General features: G+C 38.1%; 1 protein-coding gene and 1 long non-coding RNA gene across 16 annotated transcripts in view; one reads left to right on the top strand and one right to left on the bottom strand.

Annotated features, from left to right (window-relative positions):
* Positions 1-19,871, bottom strand: part of LOC146479723 (uncharacterized) — a 199,417-nt gene that overhangs the window by 73,055 nt on the left and 106,491 nt on the right. For 8 of the 10 annotated variants that reach the window (XR_014864888.1, XR_014864889.1, XR_014864887.1 and 5 more), the window contains 2 exons: positions 14,107-14,255; positions 11,497-11,669 (listed from right to left, as the gene is read on the bottom strand). This is a non-coding gene — a long non-coding RNA (uncharacterized LOC146479723). Of the gene's footprint in view, positions 1-11,496; positions 11,670-14,106; positions 14,256-19,465; positions 19,516-19,871 lie in introns of those variants that run through there. The other 2 variants (XR_014864893.1, XR_014864884.1) reach the window with 2 other exon arrangements.
* LOC146479734 (uncharacterized) lies at positions 424-16,327 on the top strand. 6 transcript variants are annotated; one of them, XM_085110606.1, is made up of 9 exons: positions 424-489; positions 10,021-10,054; positions 10,806-10,843; positions 11,521-11,617; positions 12,271-12,308; positions 14,131-14,209; positions 14,884-14,927; positions 15,517-15,571; positions 16,001-16,327. In XM_085110606.1, the coding sequence occupies exons 2-9, from the start codon at positions 10,028-10,030 to the stop codon at positions 16,073-16,075; spliced, it is 453 nt and encodes a 150-aa protein (XP_084966732.1). In that variant the 5' UTR covers positions 424-489; positions 10,021-10,027; the 3' UTR covers positions 16,076-16,327. The 6 variants fall into 6 exon arrangements, with proteins under 6 accessions (XP_084966732.1, XP_084966730.1, XP_084966733.1 ...); XM_085110604.1 differs by lacking the exon at positions 424-489 and adding an exon at positions 4,060-4,388; XM_085110607.1 differs by lacking the exon at positions 424-489 and adding an exon at positions 4,402-5,192.

Raw genomic sequence — 19,871 nt, forward strand, 5'->3', positions numbered from 1 at the left:
GGCTGCAAGAAAATGGCTATGGCACAATTTAATTTGGTTTTCTTCTAGAGAATGCCACAAAACCTTTGACTGGCATAACTGTCCAACATAGATTCCGTCACATAAGGTCTAAAAAACCGTCAACTTTGACCAGTGTTAAAATTCGGATGTCTTTGTCGTTAGCAAGGGAGCCAAGTCACCGTGGGTTTGCTTTCACCTATCTTTCACCTTGTTCTGCTTTTTACCGTATAGAGCCGCACTATACAGAGATCTCGACTAATTGTAGATAGGAATCAGCGAAAACTAAAGATTAAATTTGAGATCCCAAGCCATATTTCGCGGTGAATCTTGAGGTAAACTTGGTAAAGGAGACGAATCAAATATCCCCCAGGCGTTGTCGAAACGAGAGAGGACTGGAAAACCGCAGTCGATCCAACTGATTGCTATGCAGTTTCCGGTCTCGCTATTCAAGCATTTGTGAAGGGAGCTTAGAGCTGAGCTAAAGCTGAGGTGAGAACTTATTTAACACTTAGTATCCCTAAAATCGACACCTGTTAACGAAGCTCCGAACCAGTGTATGACAGCCTACGAATACAAATGCTTCTCATAGTTCTCAGCCGCTAGAGATAAGCTCAAATTGGGTACACTATAAATAAACACGCGAGCGAAATATTTTATTTCATTTAAAGGTTACTCGATGACTAGAATGTCATCTCACAGCGTGACAGTGAAGCAGTCGATTAGTTTTTGCCAGAGGAAAATCGTTTTAAAACCGCACTAAGGTAAGAAAAATGGCTCGACGATCGGCTTTCAATAAACTAAGACCATTTTCACCAAGTCGAAAACGTTTTCACCCGCAAAGGCACGAAGCATTTACCGCTCTTTTTTGTGTTATTATACAACTGCAAAACTCCCGAAAACTACAGTCGAACCTGTATTAAGCGGCACCGTATTAAGCGGTCACCCTCTATTAAGCGGTCAGTTGTCAAAGTCCCAAAAATTACTTCCCTTATTTACTGTAATCCTGACCTGTATTAAACGGTCACCTCTATTAAGCGGTCGCGGTCGGCCTATACTAAGTCCCAGCGAGCTGTTTCTATTGTCTTGACCTGTTTTAAACGGTCACCTTGTAAAAGGAAACCACTTAAATATGGTAACAAATAGCGTGCCAGGCAATTGAGCTTCTATTGAGTTGCAGAATCGTGGCGTTAATGTTTTACTAGTCTGTTTCAATACCATGCTCTCCATTTGTCATACTATTCTACCGCCGAACTTTCTTAACCAAGCAAGTGATGTATTCTGTGCAACCTGTATTAAGCGGTCACTAAGCCATTCCCCGAGGGTGACCGCTTAATACAGGTTCGACTGTACTCCGTATGGAATTACTTTTAACGAGACAAATCAATGGAAAACTGCGCGTCCATTTGACTGCAGTTAAAGAGGCCAAGGAGCCACGTAGAGTCGCAGTTCACGTCAAAAATTCCCAATGTGTGGCGACAGTTACGGTGGGATTGAGATATGTAACCTCATGGTTCTGTCGTGAAATCCGCTTTGTTTACAAACGATCGACGTGATTAAATATTCGTGGCAATCGTTCTTATGGATCAGGGCTAAATATTGCAAAAGCATCGAATCGAGTTTGTGGTGTGTAGGCCGCACCATTTTACTGATTTATCAAAGCCGCTCAATTCATTTCATTTAGGAAACAAATAGAGTTATTCTTTTGCACAATTGACTTCTATTCTGATAGCAAACACTTCACATAGGTTAATCGCTTGGTGCCACTTCCCAACCATAAGCCGCAATTGTATACATAACACGGTCAGATTTACAAGGATTAAGACGACACATTACATGGTTCTTATCCGTTTCAAACGTCGAACCACACTTCACATGTGCCTAACCTAATGCAATTAGCAAAACCAATAACTTTTGCACATTTATATTAGGTTCAGCACGTGTAAAGTTCGACGTTTGAGCCAGGCCAACTCGAAAAGAAATCAGTATTTTATACAGTAGATCTCTTAGCGTCATTTTGTAAGCCTACTTTGGATCACTAGTAAAGCACAGAAAGGAAAGGCCAGAATAACATGTGAACTCAGATCACTCTACACTTTCGACAAACAACTTGCCCCCAACAGTACAGTTAATTACATTTACGTCAGTCAATCCTACATAAGGTCGTAAATCAAAGGCCTCAAAATTTATAATGAGTTAAAAAGCCGAAAATATCGCTAAATTAGAAACCATGAACAAAAGCAAGAGCGTCAATTGTAATTTGCATGGGAGACACAGGTTGTGTTTACAAAGCGAGACAAAGATGATTATCAATGTCGGTTTCTAATTATAGAGTAAACAGCAAAATACAGTCATGCAATATCCAGCTGTTAATTTGCTTCTAAACATGTATTAAATGAAAAAGTTATTAGCAATAACCAGAAAATCGCATGCTACAGCTACAATACAAGGCGATCAAACTCCACATTGTAGAATTGGCCGTGTAATTGAAGCTGAGCATATGTTACGACACCAAGAGAATCTTTAGGGGCTGCAAGATAGTTTTGATTAATGATGTACCTCGCGTGTGGTCTTTACTTGAATGTATCAATGCTTATGTAATACAAGTCAATTGTTAGGATTAATTGACAGCCATTCATCCAAAGTGACATGAAAAGTGGTTTGGATAATTAGAAGGGCTTCCCTGTGGTGAACGGTATTCATCCTTTTGACGAGATCATTTTCGTCATGAAAAGCAATTAACAGTTCATTGTCGTTTTCTTTGTTTTGATCCAGGAGGCATAAACTTACCAGCTGAGTGTTGAGTACACAGAAAATAAGTACAATATGATACTTAACTGTCAATCTCAAGACAAACATTTTTTAAACCACCTACCACGCTGTGACATTTGTTAACAAATCATACAACTATAGCCCCTGGGAGCCACTAAGGCAGCTTTTACACACTCCCCCTATCAGAAAACCAATTATTAACGTCACGCCTACTTAGCTCGTTCGTGCCAAAATATTTGCAATTGTCGCTTGTCGGGTCGCAACAGACTTTACTCGCTTCGTTGTTTTGTTGTCCCATTACAGATCATGTGACGGTAATCTAGACAGTAGCCTATTTTGGAATTGGTTATATTTGCGCTGGCATGTATTCTTTTCTTCCAAAAAGACAAAGGATCGATTCTCCTGGGAATAATTGGCAATTAGTACATAGAGCGAATATTGTCTGCTTTCGCAGGAAGGAAGGTATTTCGTAATACAAACACAGGAAGTTTAAATCCCGTGATGTTGACGTTTTTTTTTAGTCAAAGCTGTTTTTTTTCCGTTCCTCTTTCCTGGGAGTACCGGTAGTACTTTCTTGAACTGTAGTTGGTTTAGATTAACATACTCGATTCCTTCCTTGATCTGATCGGGGTTTGAAACGAGTGGCGCTCAACTAAAACTATAAAAAAGCTTCTTCAGATCTGTACTTTCTCCGCTTAAATGCCTCTAGATCTGATTGAAGTATCCATTCCTTTACGTCACTTTTGTTCATGAAAACAAGATTGTCTATTGTCTACTTCATAACAAGGGGAAAGCTAGGATACATTGAACACAAGAAAACAAACTTATACAATATATTTGGCCGTGCCGTAAATGCGACGACTGGCTTAAATTTGAGGGCGATAACAAAGAAATGTCATTAAAAAGTCATCTTTTCAAAGACAGCTCGTACTTTATTGACTGTTAGCGAACACGAAGATCAGTTCATCAATAAGACTGAATTTTTTTAGTAACATTTTTTGAGAAAGGACCAAAGAAACGGTAAGGAAAGCGGTTCGAGGTTTACTATTTCCTCTCACCATTCTCCAAATGCTTGATTGTTATTTTGTTTTGTTTTTCCTTTTCTTAAACATCAAAAGTGCCAAATTTGTCGGCAATAGAAAGTTTGATAATAAGACTCACAATCACGAAACCGCCATGCGATGTCATTTTTTTCTACACACCACCCTAGATTGGAAGTTCATTGTAACTTTGAATAATATTTTTTAAGGTAGGCGTCTGTACACATAGCAGCTTTATTTTTCATATTCTACGCGGTTAGTAGCCGAATGCTGGAAGAGACTGCAAACAAAGTAAATATCCAGAGAAATTCGTTTTAGGATCCTAAAAGATCAACTATTAATTGTTAGCAGCTGATTGATCATGTGCTGCAAACCTTTGAGAAAAAGAGACGCGTGAATCCGAATTACGTCAGAGAAAAAGGACAGCGGTCAAGGTATGTCGGCCACAAGCTGTCTAGACGATACCCACTGACCGTGTCATCTTACGTCCTTTCAGGCACCTACAGATATTGGGTACTTGCACTCAGTTCGCGACAAACCTAAGATCTCGAAAATTTTCAACTAGGAGAGCCTTTCCCGGTTAGTGTTAGTGTTATTCTTAATTGCTTTCCATTTCAGTGCAAAATTTATTAGCATTAGAATTTAACTTGTAAGACCTCACAATCATGATTAATGAATTGGAAACGTTTGGCACAAGGAAAAGGATTGAAGGGATGTAGCTGTGCCAGAAAGCGTCCAGTCGTGTTTTGAACTTTCCATACATTTCCCTGTATTTTTTCCCGCGAACTATTTTTAGTAGCAGTTCACGGCTGGTTCGCTATACAGACAAATGTATGGAAATGACAAAACGCAACTAGATGCTTTCTAGAACAGCTACATTCCTCAGTTATTTTCTGTAAAATCCTTTGCATAGTGCCTTAAGTCTCCAATTCATGAATTTGTCAGAAGCGATGTTTTATGAAAATTATTTGACATCGGATTTCCATACAAACACTGTTCTACTCGTCAAAATGGCGTCGTTACCGTGATAAGGCCTATTCCTACTTGAAGCCGATTATGCAACTTTGTATCTAAAAATTACATGCAGGAAGGCTTAAATGTTTGTCACGCGTCTTATGGTTATAAATATCTAACCAATCAGAAGAGCTCATTCCCACGAGCTGGGAGGGTAAAAAAAATTGCTCGACGATCGCTTTTGATTGTTTTCACTCACAACGGCACCGAGCGTACTACTCTTCTATATTTGCAACTGCAAAACTCTTCTCTATGAATAACTTTTAACGAGACGAATCAATTAAAGCTGAGGCTACCTATCCTTCGAGCTGCCGAGGAGCCACGAAGAGTTACAGTTCGCGTGCCACAGTTACGGTTGGATTGGTGCTGGTATGTCAAATTAACGAGCTTTGTTTATGAGCGATCGGCGTAAGTAAAACATTCGTGGCAATCGTTCTTATGGAACAGCGCTAAACATTGCAAAAGCATCGAAGCGAGATTGTCGGGTATGTAGGCCGCACCATTTCCCCGATTTATCTCAACTCAATTCATTTCATTGCACGTGAGAAAGTTTGACAATAGAATTCGCAATCATGAAATTGCCATACAATGTCATTTTTCCCTACACACCACCCTAAAATAGAGGTTCATGAAACTTTGAATAATATGATAAGGTAAATCTCTGTACATATAGCAGGCAATCCGCAAAAAGGCTTTATTTTTCACGTTTTGCGTGGTCAGTGGTTGGACGTTGGAAGAGACTGAAGGCATAGAAAAATATCAAGAGAAATTAGTTTCAGGATCCCAAAAGATCAACTACTGTAAGCAGTTAATTAACCGTATGCTGCAAACCTTTGAGATAAGCCAAAAGCTGTCTAGGCGATACCCACCGACCGCCATCTTACGTTTTTCAAGCACCTGCAGATATTGGGCACTTGCACTCAGTTCGCAACAAATCTAAGATCACGAGAATTTTCAACTAGGGGAACTTTTCCCGGTTAGTGCTATTTTTTTCTTGCCATCAATTAAATGCTTAATTGCTTTCTGTTTCAGTGCAACATTTATTGGCATTAGAATTTAACTTATAAGACCTCACAATCATGACAACTCCATACAATGTCACTCTTCCCTGTACACTACCTTAGAGGACACAAACTTATTTCTTACCAGAGAGCTTCAATCACTAAGGGGCACAGACATCGGAGAAGATCGCTTTTCCCGTACACAGTGGAACCTCGATTTGACGAACCCCTATATAACGAATTCCTCGGCATAACGAATGATATTCTCCAGTCCAGTCTTTTAAAATGTATGGAACAGAGCCTCGATATAACGAACCCTCGATATGACAAACCAATTTCCCTAGTCCCTTAGCATTTCGTTTAATCGAGATATATGGGCTACATGGGCTTAGAGCAGAGAGGCTCATCTTTTCCGGTTTAGTAAGCTTCATTTTCGTACAGTCGTATTAAGTAATACTAAATTGATAGTTTAACCCGGCGAACATTCTTGGAGCTAAAAGCCAAGAAATAGTTTTATCAGCCTGAAGCGGTAGACATTCTGAAAGCTGCAGCGTGCAAAGCACTGTTTAAAAACATTCCGCAAATTCCTACTTGAAATCTAGCCAACTTTTTATCTAAAAATTACATACAGGAAGACTTAAATGTTTGTCACGCGTCTTATGGTTATAAATATCTAACCAATCAAAAGAGCTCATTCCTACGAACTGGGACAATTGTTTTCACACGAAACGACACAGAGCATTTTACTGCTCTTCTATAATTGCAACTGCAAGACTCTTCTCTATGAATAACTTTTAACGAGACGAATCAATAAAAGCTAAGGCTACCTATCCTTCGAGCTGCTGAGGAGCCACGAAGAGTCGCAGTTCGCGTGCCACAGTTACGATTGGATTGAAACATCATAATTCATGGTTCTTTGGTGCTGGTATATCAAATTAACGTGCTTTGTTTATGAGCGATCGACGTAATTAAAACATTCGTGGCAATCGTTCTTATGGAACAGCGCTAAACATTGCAAAAGCATCGAAGCGAGATTGTCGGGTATGTAGGCCGCACCATTTCCCCGATTTATCTCAACTCATTTCATTTCACTGCATGTAAGAAAGTTTGACAATAGAATTCACAATCATGAAATTGCCATAAAATGTCATTTTTTCCCTACACACCACTCTAGAAAAGAGATTCATGAAACTTTAAACAATATGATAAGGTAAGTCTCTGTACACATAACAGGCAATCCGCAAAAAGGCTTTATTTTTCATGTTCTACGTGGCCAATGGTTGGACATTGGAAGAGACTGCAAGCATATTAAAATATCCAGAGAAATTAGTTTCATGATCCCAAAAGATCAACTATTGTAAGCAGTTGATAAATTGTACGATGCAAACCTTTGAGATAACGCGGGAATCCGAATAACGTCAGAGACAAAGGACAGGGATCAAGTGATGTCGGCCACGAGCTGTCTAGCCGATACTCACTGACCGTGTCATCTTACGTCCTTTCAAGCACTTGGCCTTTTGTTATAACGTAAAGCACTTGCACTTCGCGACAGACCTAAGATCACGAGAAACTTCAACTAGGACGGCCTTTCCCGGTTAGTGTTATTTTCCCTTGCCATCGTTTAAATGTTTGATTGGCTTTCTGTTTCTGTGCGCAATTTATTGGCATTAGAACTTTTTAAAAGACCTCACAATCATTAAACCTACATACAATGTCGCTTTTCTCTGTACACTACCTTGGAGGACACAAACTTATGTCTTACCAGGGAGCTTCAAGCACTAAGAAACACAGACATCCTTTCAAGAAGATCACTTTTCCCGTATACAGTGGAACCTCGATTTAAGGAAGTGCCTAAAGACTAGGGAAATTGGTTCGTCATTTCGAGGGTTCGTTGTAACGAGGTTATGTGCCATCAATTTTAAAAGGAAGGGCTGGAGAATATCGTTCAGTCTTGTTATACCGAGGACTTCGTTACATACAGTTCGTCAAATCGAGGTTCCACTGCAGGGGCTAATGAGAGGCTCACCCTTTTCCGCTTTCACTGATTTACGTACAGCCGTAAGTGATACTCAATTGATAGTTTAGCCCGACGAATGCTTGCACCTTACAGCCAAGTAACTGTTTTCCTGGCTTGAAGTGTTAAACATTCTGGAGGCTATGCAAACAATGGTTGAAAATTTGCCGCAACTGCTACTCGAAAAATAGTCCAATTTTTTTGTATCTAAAAGTTACGCGCCGGAAGTCTTAAAATGTTTGTCACGCGTCTGATGGTCATCAGAAGAGCACGTTCCCACGGGCTGGGAAGTAAACAACAAATCGATGACTATTTTGGTAAAGACTTGAACTACCGATAAGGTAGAAAAGACAAAAATGACAATAGGCCTTATCACGGTTTTCGACGCCATTTTGACGGGTAGGCAAACAGGCTTGAAGTAACAGTGTTTGTTTGGAAATCCGATGTGAAATAATTTTCATAAATCATTGCTTCTGAAAAATTCATGAATTGGAAACTTTTAGCACTAGGAAAAGGATTTTAAGAAAAAAATTGGAGGGATGTAGCTGTGCCAGAAAGCGTCCAGTCGTGTTCTGAACTTTCCATACATTTGTCTGTATAGCGAACCAGCCGTGAACTGCTACTAAAAATAGTTCGCGGGAAAAAATACAGAGAAATGTACATGGAGAGTTCAAAATACGACTGGACGCTTTCTGTCACAGCTACATCCCTCCAATTTTTTTCTTTAAATCCTTTTCCTAGTGCCAAAAGTTTTCGATAAAAGGTCAGAGAAAAAGGACAGGGATCAAGTGATGTCGGCCTAGCCGATACTCACTGACCGTGTCATCTTACGTCCTTTCAAGAACTTGGCCCTTTTTATAACGTAAGGCACTTGCACTTCGCGACAGACCTAAGATCACGTGAAACTTCAACTAGGACGGCCTTTCCCGGTTAGTGTAATTTTCCCTTGCCATCGTTTAAATGTTTGATTGGCTTTCTGTTTCTGTGCGCAATTTATTGGCATTAGAACTTTTTAAAAGACCTCACAATCATTAAACCTACATACAATGTCGCTTTTCTCTGTGCGCTTCCTTGGAGGACACAAACTTATGTCTTACCAGGGAGCTATAAGCACTAAGGGACATGGACATCCTTCCAAGAAGATCGCTTTTCCCGTATACAGTGGAACCTCGATTTAAGGAAGTGCCAAGAGACTAGGGAAATTGGTTCGTCATTTCGAGGGTTCGTTGTATCGACTTTATGTGCCATCAATTTTAAAAGGAAGGGCTGCAGAATATTGTTTTCGTTATACCGAGGACTTCGTTATATAGAGTTCGTTAAATCGAGGTTCCACTGCAGGGGCTAATGAGAGGTTCATCTTTTTCCGCTTCATGGTAAGCTTCACTGATTTACGCACAGCCGTAAGCGATTGCTTACACCTTACAGCTAAGAAACTGTTTTCCTGGCTTGAAGCGTTTAACATTCTGGAAGCTATGCAAGTTGAAAATTTGGTTGAATTGGTCGAAAATTTGCCGCAACTGCTACTCCAATTACGAAAAATAGTCCAAAAGTTTGGTATCTAAACGTTTACGTGCCGGAAGTCTTAAAATGTTTGTTACGTGTCTGATGGTCATCAGAAGAGCAGGTTCCCACGGGCTGGGAAGTAAACAACAAATCGATGACTTTCTTGCTAAAGATTTGACGTAACGATAAGGTATAAAAGACAAAAATGACAATTGAGAAATTTTTAGTAAAATCATTTTAAATTTCCGATTTTGCCAAAGTTTATCGAGATTGTACACTCTTCTGTAATCTACCTCGCATTTTGTACCCCCTTCTTGGTCTATTTGTATACCTTTGTGATAGTCTGTTTTATATCCATTCCTGGTCCATGAGTCCGTTCTCCGTGGCCGTAACTCATTTTTTTTTTATTTACTTATTTATTTATTTATTTATTTATTTATCTATTTATTTATTTATTTATTTATTTATTTATTTATTTATTTATTTATTTATTTATTTACTTTTTTTGTCTGAAACACGGTAAACGTACAACAGACTCCTGTCCAAAACTAGCCATACGTGGAATTGTCAGAATTCCATACAATTTTCGTGACTACAAGTACGACTATACAAAAAGCAAGTACAGTTTTATACGTGTGTGTTAAATCAATAACAGTAGCGTTTATCTATTCTTTTGTAGATTCCTGATGGCCGAGAAAAACCGTGCATTAAGTGTAAGTAAAAAGTTTAAGAGCATTGTGAAAAATATATTAAGTGATTTCACTACGGAAGAACAAAGTTTTCTTAGTGATTTCTCAAAAATACACAGGAAGAACCAAGCTGGAATCTATTTCCATCCTAGCCATTCACAGCCAATAATAATTTATACTCGTTTCTGTGCTCTAGTAGGGTAGTTGTTTAATAACAAATCTGGACCATTATTTTAACAGTTCCACTGATACAACTGTCATACAAACTAAGCAGTAAAAAATAGGTGACACTGCCCCTTCAATATTTACCACATTATGTGTCTTACGGAACACAGCTGTATCAGGTTTAAATCACTGTTATCCTTCAGAACACGTGTAGCAATTGATATGTAGGCAAGGTACCAAGCAGCAGTACTTCTGTGTTGTAAAGGGCGAGTCAAAATATAAACAACGGATAAAAATATCACCGTATATTCGTGCTCGTTTCGAGCATCATTCGAACTGTACTAAGAGGAGATGGATAACATGGCTGTTTGCTTTGCCTAACGACGTGATCATTTCTTAAGTATAAATCTGACTGGAGGCCAATTTTGTAATCAAGTTAAACGTTTGAAGATAATGAGCAGCAGTGTTTTAACAATAAGAACACGAGGAAATGTCTTCCCGTTTTTCTGTACATTAACTGTAAGCAGTTAACTAAGAATGTAAAATTTCGGATAGTTCCACTTCAACACCATATGCATGCAAGACTAACTACGCATATTTTCTTTCAAAGGATAATGATGAACAAAGGGCCTCTGACGAGGACAAAAGGTAAGATGAAGGCCGCTTGAACTTCGCAAAGAAAGTAAAACTGGCAAAAGACTAAGTTGTACTTAATAAGTAACTCTAGCGCGCGTTAGAGGAAATTTTAGAACAGCCTGATTTTCCCTCCGGAGTTGTATTACTTGCGAAATTAAAGGCTCCCGTGGATTTTGACCTTTCTTGTCGAAATTGGTGCAGCAATACCTACAGTTAGTTACAAAATATTTCTAGAACACCAAGGGAAAGATATCAACTGAATCCTTGAAACCAAAAAACACCAACATTGATGCGGTCTGTTTTGTTTCGTTCTCTAAGCCACATGAATAAGTGAGAAATTTAATACACCGATATTGGCCTTTAAAGTGTTTTGAATACGTTTCAAAAATTCGTTCATTTTCTGATACAAACATACTCAATATAATAGTGAATATATAATCACTCACTATCAAGTTACTTCAATTTAAACATACAGTTATTATAAATAGGCCATTTCCGAGTTGCTCTGAGCCTCATTACAAAAGCGAAGCTAAGTGTAAACTTTCAGGTGAAAATTAGTTTTGTTTTCACATGAATGAAAACTAATTTTCATAATAAAAACAACATGAGGTTCCAAGACACTCGGAAATGGCCTATTTTCCGTTTGGAGCATAAGCTTGGCTTACCTGAGTTTTGTTGCTCTTTAATAGCGGTAATGAAGAACCTCCCGAAGTGGAGCAAGACTTGGAAGTAGAAGTGAGAGAAGGGGTAAATGAGCAACATGGAGAAAATCCTTCCTCAAATCAGGTGAAGACTGGCACCACTCAACACTTGCCGATTCGGCTAAAACTTGCCATACCTGCAACAGACGTGGTACTGATAATGATTTAACTTGAAAATCTGCAAGACCTAATAAATGCTAACTGTTAATAGATCAAATAAATCCTGATTCGTTGCTGAAATGACTGCTACATAAAGAACAAAGTTAGTGAGCTACCATATCAACACTTTCGAGCATACATCAGACGGGAAGTTTGAAATTAAATATTTAGTTCCGTATGTCTTTAGCGGAAAGAAATTGTCATTGGGTTCTATAATTCCGAGTCTATGGATAGAGTCCCAAGACTTATTCACATCCAGTAAAGGTACTGAGCAGCACTACTGCTCTAACTAAATCTTTTCGTTGTGTGGTATCGCTGTATATTTTTACGAGTTGTAATGTGGGCGAGTCAACAATACCACATGTCAAGGTGTCATGTCATACCGAACTTGATCTTTTATAATGAGTAATGATTAAAAAAAAAACATTCTACCGGACGAGCACACGTAGTAGAAACCCGGTTTCTTACCAATAACTACACAAATATCGTAGCATAGTCATATTAGTTTCGTGCGTCATTCAAACTGTGATTAGTGATACAAAGTGATTATAACACTAAGTGTCTTTCTCCTTTTCAAAGGATAATGATGAAGACATGGCCTCCGACGAGGAGCAAAGGTAAGAAGGAACAAAGCTGTTGAAACTCCAGAAAGAAAATATACTAAACGCGTGATTAGGAACACACCGAATCTCTACTAACTACCACCTGTCTGCAGAACACCTCCCCAGATGGCAGATTGCATTTTTTGGCGACTGCGATCATAATCGCAAACGATCATAAATAGAACAAGCTACCAGATTGTGGAGCAAGTCAGCTAGTTGAATACCTAAACTCTAACCAGTCCCTTAAGGCGGGGGTACACCTGAAAGCCGTTTTCACGCCGCTTAAAATCGGTTCAACGGAAATATCTCGTTCGCGTTTCAAGCAATACAAAAACCCTATGCTCATTACACAAATCAATGTTTTGGGGTGTTTTGTAAATTTTTGGGTGATTTTTAGGTATATTTGGGAGGAGATAGTTTTTCTCAAAAGAGTAGTAAAATTAAGAGAAATAAGAAATATTGAAGATTTAGCGAAGTTTTAAAATTAGAATTTTTGGTTGATAATTAATAGACGGATACCAAGTTAGTCCACTAGAAACCCGGGGTGCTCTTGCGTGGGTATCAACTGTCTGTTAGTGTTCCAAAAATCATTTTCTTTCTTCTATCCATTCTTAAAACCTCTTCAAATTTCAGTCAAATTCAAGTGTACCCCCGAATTAATGATTTTACGAGCAAGATAAAGCATTGCTTTTTAGACAGGCTTTTTATTAGTTGAATGCGACTTGATCGCATATTTCCTATTTTAAATGCAATTTCGGGAATGTTTCAATCTCAGTACACTTCGCTAAGAGGCTTTGGAAACGAAAACATTATTCATCCACGAACTTCGATGTGACTTCGTTTTGTTCAAGACGATACAATCACCAGGATCACGTTGACACCACCATCTACCTCTTACACGCTTGCAATGCCACGGTTATAATCTCAATAGCACCAATTACACGCTGCCAAAATGACGGACAGATAGATTTTTTTTTTTTTTGTATGCTTTTTCAATCTTTGTAACTATTTTTCCGTTTATATAGTAACGGTTTCTAGAACTTCTTGCTTGTAATAAATTTATGCAAGTTGCTAACTTGTAACTCAGTCCCTTTTGGGTTATTAAAAGAAAATAGAATTTTTATGTTATTCTTGTAAATATTCGTCGACATTTACTAATAAACCATCATCATCATCATTTTTATCATCGCCATCATCATCATCATCATCATCATCATCATCATTTTTACTATTATTGTTATCATCATCATAATCCTAGATCTGAGCGCTAAGTTAGAATTCAATGAATGGATCTTGGCCAATTGTAGATTTGGTGTTATGTAAAATTTTAAAGACATTCATTTTCTAAAACAAATACACTCTTTTTTTATAAGAACGTCTAATTATGGAGCTAAGGCTGAACATTCTTATATTTTTTTGCGATTTGAGGCTGAAAACGTTCTTAAGATGTTCTTAAATTACATCGTATACACTACATGTATTTTCAGTAAATCAACGGGACGTGTTGATATGGTATCAAGAACTGCTAATTATGACAAACGGAGATGTGTGTCACCATTGTTAATGTTACATTTGTTACCTTGATTTTATATACAGTTTTTATATACAGTTTTAATCGAGTCTCAGCCTGAGGAACGTTCTTAATACGTTCTTAAAATTTTGGTTAATCTCAGCCGCAACGTTCTTATAAAAAAGGTTCTTATAAAAAAAACAGAGTGGATACTCAGTCCGTGTATAAAAAATATATGCACGCATTTTCCATCAAGTTACTTCTGTTTGTGCTCATACAGCTACAAATACAAGCTTGACTTACCTGTGTTTTGCTCCCCTTTACCAGCAATTATGAACAGGACATGCAAATTGACGGAAACGAACTGGCCAATGGCCAACATGGGGATGGCCATTATTTAAATCAGGTGAGAGAACCATTTAAATCTTGTATTCTTCTAACACTTGCCACACCTGTGAGAAAAGAAGTACAAAGAATCATTTGAATTGAAAATCTAAAGGAGCTCATAGATCTTCAAAGGTCTATAGACCTTATGCGTAATTCACGGCCGATTAACAATTCTTTTCCATTTATATTAATTGGTCCTAGTAACCTCGTGTTAGAGTAAAAATTCAATCAATTTTTGTACAAGTTAGGCTTGCTTGATTTTCATGAAAATTATCCGCCGCTAATTTTGCCTCAGGTCTACAGATGAAGTATTTACAAAATAGGAAATTACCATTCCAAAAGGAAAACGAAAAGCGAGATCACCTAATCCTTATTCAACTGGTTATTCACCGTTGAAATTTTAACCACATAAGGAACCCAATTAAAGAGTTCGTTACCAGACAGACAGACACAAAACTTAAGTCGCATTGGCTTTCAAATATGCGTTCTCCTGCCACTTCAAATAAGAATTGCTATAATCACCGTGGCATAATCGGTTACTTAAAAAAACACATTTGTTATACTCTCTTGGAATACCTACAAAAGGGGGCTATACATCAACAGGTTAGCAAGATTCAAAACAGGCTACAAATTCAAGAGGCTTACAAGACAACACTGGGGCATTAACACCAAGCATTATTTGTTCCTTCTCAGGGCCAACAAGAAGAAGGCCAACAAGAAGCTGAACAGCCATATGAGTAAGTGTCACAAAACATCAAATAAAATTGACGTTGGCAGGAGGTCTGCGAGCCAATCAAACTCCTGATGGTGAAAGAACGGACCCACGATACCATTTAACAATGTAACATCCTTAAAGAACGAACGCTTTTGTGGTAAAACCCTGCACACACTCTTGTTGGCCCTTTAAGGTGGATGACACAGGTTTCCAACACTTTCCATCGTTTGTACTTTGAAGGATCAATACCACAACCAAATGCTATCTCTTAACACAACAATTATGCCATCAAACAAATGCCAAATCGTTGACGAAAATGTCATGGTCATTTTCTGGACATAACAGATTACCATAGCAACAGTATAACCTGTTGCAAACACCGCCTTAGTTTAGCTTTAACCCGTTATAACCCAAGAGCGAGCTCTTTTACCCCATTTAGTGTTTGGGAACTGTCATCAGCATGCCTCGATACAACTTTTTGCAAAGCGTAAAAAAGGGTAGGGAAGGGTCCAGAGCCACCTTAAATTTTCGAAAATACTCCTTACCTCTTCAGTTATTGTAAGTGAGTGTTTTTCTATTCTTTTCTTTTCTTTTTTTTTTTTTTTTTTCAGTATGAACACAGAAAATTTAACGGTACATAACCATTACGAAAGACCTCTCCCTCAGGTAATGATAACCGAAAAATAACTGCAAACTCGGCGTCATATATTTCAGTAAGCTTTCTTCATATTTTATTTTAATTTTACATTGTACTTTTAGGAGGGCAAATTGTTGGTAAGTGTTTTTGTAAGCGCTATTTTGTGCTTCCCTCGGTAAATCAAGACTTTACTTTCTATAAGAAGGCTACCTTCAATTGCACAGGACAAATATACTTACATTTTGAACTTGTCTATCTGTGTCTTAGTCACCCTTTCTTATGCATGTTGTGTAACGTTTATACATTTGAATTCTTGAATTCTTATTTTACGGTACGGTCCAAAGGATCACCTTTGATTCAATTTCAATCGAATTATAGTAGAACTATTGTAAAAAAACCTTAGAAATATCAGGGTCAATTAACTGACTACAACTCATTTTCCGTTTTACGTTTCACAGGAGCACGATGAGGGTGTCAACGCTGTTTTCATTGTCCTGTTTGTAGTATTTTTATATTTGTTACGTGAACTGTGAATTAAATTATGTTTGGAAAATTTTGTTAAACTATATTGTGATAGCGTCACTTAAGGACGGTGCCTACTTTTGTTACTGCGCATACGTTCTGCGCATCTCAAAAAACTCGGGTGGTGCCTACTAATACAGGGATATTTTTGCTCGCTTTAAAACTATATGGAGAAAGCAAAACTTGGCAAGTGATTTTGGTATCCAAAAAGAAAATTGGGGGTAACCATGCACTTTTCAGAGATAATAAAGCTTCAATTTGGAAAAAAAAAAAGCGCCATACATTGCTTTGTATTTTGCTGCTTATAGAATTATTTATTGTCGCTTAGTTACCTTTAAAAAATGCGTGGTTCCCCCAATTTTCCTTTTGGATTTCAATAGTCGCTACTAAGATCTGCTTTTCCAGAAGAGTGATAAGCTGCGCAAAAATACTTCTCTATTAGTAGGCAACGTCCATGAGCTTTTCAATGTTAAAGGTTTGGTTAGGTCCAGAGGACAACGTTTTGGTGTGTGCTTTCCATCTTCTTTCCTCTATCCACGATCGGTCTAGCCATTTGACAGTCCAACTTACGACCAGTCTGGATCCAGTATGAATTTGAAATTGAAATAGACCGCGAGCAGCCTCCTTCTTCTCATAAGTTTTGTAGTGCGCGCGTAAAGGATCAACCCAGCTAATTTGCATAATTTACCGTTACTTTGAGGGCGTCATCTGAGTTAAAAAGTACGACTGCTCGCAGTCTGGAAGGGAAATTTATATCCAAAAATTAGAATATTTGACTTGAATTGACCATTCTTCCCCTACCAGAGGTACACCTCCTCCAGCTTAATATTAGGGACTTTACGAAAACGTCGCTTGAAAATGTAAGTTCGCGTTACTTGTACTACTTTGCGATTATTCCAATTCGTTCAACTTGTACAATGTGGCCGCGCTATCCAGTAACAGAACAGGTGGAAACGGCGTTCAAGTTGAGACAGAGATTAAATAAATTACCGTCATGAGCTCACGTTCTCCACAAAGCTTTGAATTTAGTCATTTCACGTTGTGGTTTGGCCGAGCACGGTGGAGAAATGTACCAAATTCAAAACGCACGTGCAGGGCCTTTGTTTTTCTCGTTATATTCTATTGTTTTGTGACGTTCTCGGCTGGGTAACAATATTTACACAACAACAAAAAATTACCAAACATACACCAACGCCCTTTCATTTCATTTGCCTTTCAAAGGTGATTCAAGTGGTCTATAATTTACCAGCCATCACTTGTGGCCCAACCGACTTCAATCACCCAAAATCCGCAACCAACAACAAGGCAGTTTCCAAGCAAGGAAAGAAAACATTTCAGTTCATTATACGACTTCCCTCTGACAAACAGCTGGGTTCAGTATACTAATAGAAGTTTGATTTTTCCTCAACTCTGAATCAATCATGAACTAAGGGGTAAACAGCATGTGCTGTAACGTGTGAATTCAAGTAAGGTTGGGTGTTTTTGAATCCCAAGCAAGACCAGACACTCTTCGGTAACTCTTTCTGAAGTAGGCGCATACATATTATCTATTTTATCCTATCTAACAAAATCAACAAAAAAAACTTTTTGAACTGAGGCACGTGCAACGCGTTCTGTGCCAAGGGCAAAACAACTGAGTGTAGACCGGACTCTGGTTGAATATCTTGTACACTTGCCAAACGTTCAAAGCACTAGCTTTAAATTCAATCAGTTTTTCCTCTGTCGTGTGTTTAACTGTCTTTCCGGTAACTGGATCGTTCAGCGGAGTGGTTTCAAATGGAAGCAGGCCCGTATTTTTGCCAAAAAATAATTAAACCAAATTAATGTGCAGCAATCACTCTTGAACTCTGACGCTGCAAGTGCCTTTTTAACAACCTTTAAAAAGTTGTTTACTTCCTTCGCTAACAGTTTGTTTTTATATACAACAGCAACAAAGGCACTCCTGCCTTGTGAATCAGAAATAAGAACTAAAATGGATCGAAATCAACCAATCTCAAGCCATAAAAGCTGTTGAAATAAACGATGGCAGTCCTCGTAAAAGAAACGGCAAAAAAACGTACCAAAAAGGGTGATACAGGTGCAAAGTTATTGTTTTACCTACTAAATCTACTGGGTTTTATTATGTTCTCGTTGCATCTTAGAAACTCCCCAATCAGTCTGGTTTTTTTTTTGAGTAACGGGGCGAGGGAGTGGTAGTTTTGTTCAACCATTTTGCTAAGCCCACTCAGTTGTTTTAGCCTTGCTACGGGCCTGGGAAGATCGACGCGTCAAACATAAAGGATTGAATGCATACCAGAGACATGAGGTAAGACTGCACATTATTCGAAAAAGTAACAAGTTTATACAGCACTGAAAAAGGAAATGACTCTTCACATGTGAAAAGCTGTTCTTAAAAACCAGGTAAAACGTATCTCAAAAATGTGTCACGCAGAATGAATATTTGCTTTTAAGAATCTATAATCATCGGTGATCACAACTTAAAATAACAGACGGCCGTTTCTTCAAAAATTTCACTGGGACGAAGATTTTGTGTCCTCCCGTTAGCAATTGAATTTGTTCGTTTTAACATGCTGGAAGCAAGGAACAATTTTAAATTCATTATTGGAAGAAGAGCGTTTTCTGAGAAAAGGTGGACAAAATCAATACTCTCGATCCCCACAAAATGTTTTTCTAGGAAAACATTAACATATAAATGTATTTTCCTGGAACAATTGTCTCAACGGCGACTCATTTCTAAGCCAATCAGAACTTAAAATAACAGACGGCTGTTTCTTCGAAAAATTTTACTGGGACGAGGATTTTGTGTCTTCCTGTTAGCAATTAAAGTTGCTCTTTTCGACATGCTGGAGGCAAGGAACAATTTTCAATCATTATCAGTAGAAGAGCGTTTTCTGAGAAATGGTGGAAGAAAATCAATACTCTTGATCCGCACGAAATGTTTTTCTAGGAAAGCATTAACATATAAATGGATTTTTTTGGAACCATTGTCTCTATGGCAACTTCGAGTCTAAGCCAATCGGATTAAATATAAATATCAACAAAGAACGTTTGCAGGGCAAGCGGAAATGTATTACCGCTATAAAATCAGGTTTTTCTTTTAGAATCTGCGATAGCTGCGACATTAATTTCTTCGAATAGAGAGAAAAACGTGGAAAAACAGAACAGCAAGATGCTTACAGAATTCATGAAACGCAGAGCTGAAATATATGGGCTCGCAAAATGTTGTTCTACTATGGGCTTGCAGAATGTTGCTCAACATCGTAAGGTAAATATCGGTATTAATCATGATATACTTTCTAGAAATACCAAAACCAACGTTTTAGACCTAGTTCACCTGATTATTTTTCGTCACAAATCAGCTAAAAAGGCACGCAGTTATGGAGTTTGTCGACGAAACTTACGATGTACAAACCAATCGACAATACAAATGTGTCTTCCTTCATCCCTTCACGTCTCTTTGTCCTCTTCAAAATCGAGCCATGATAGACGTCCTCTACCAGTAGCTCACTGTATATGTAGATAGAGAAAGGGAAGTTCCTAATAATAGATTATGAATTAGCGTCGTGACAAAACATTATGTGGGAAAAGAAACCTCTGTTTCATGGCATTTAATTTGCCTCTCTCTGTGCAGACAAAAACTTAACGTGGAGTGCGTTTGAAATTTCTTGTTTTGTTTTGTTTTGTTTTGTTTTTTTTCCTGAACAATTATCTCAAATATCTAACGACTAATCCTGATACACAAACTCAAGTAATAATTCACATCATCTAGTGGCTTTAAATTTCCGACTTATATTGCGTTCATTGTGT

This window comes from Pavona decussata, unplaced genomic scaffold, assembly GCF_977016875.1.
Source record: "Pavona decussata unplaced genomic scaffold, jaPavDecu1.1 SCAFFOLD_58, whole genome shotgun sequence".
Classification (NCBI taxonomy): domain Eukaryota; kingdom Metazoa; phylum Cnidaria; class Anthozoa; order Scleractinia; family Agariciidae; genus Pavona; species Pavona decussata.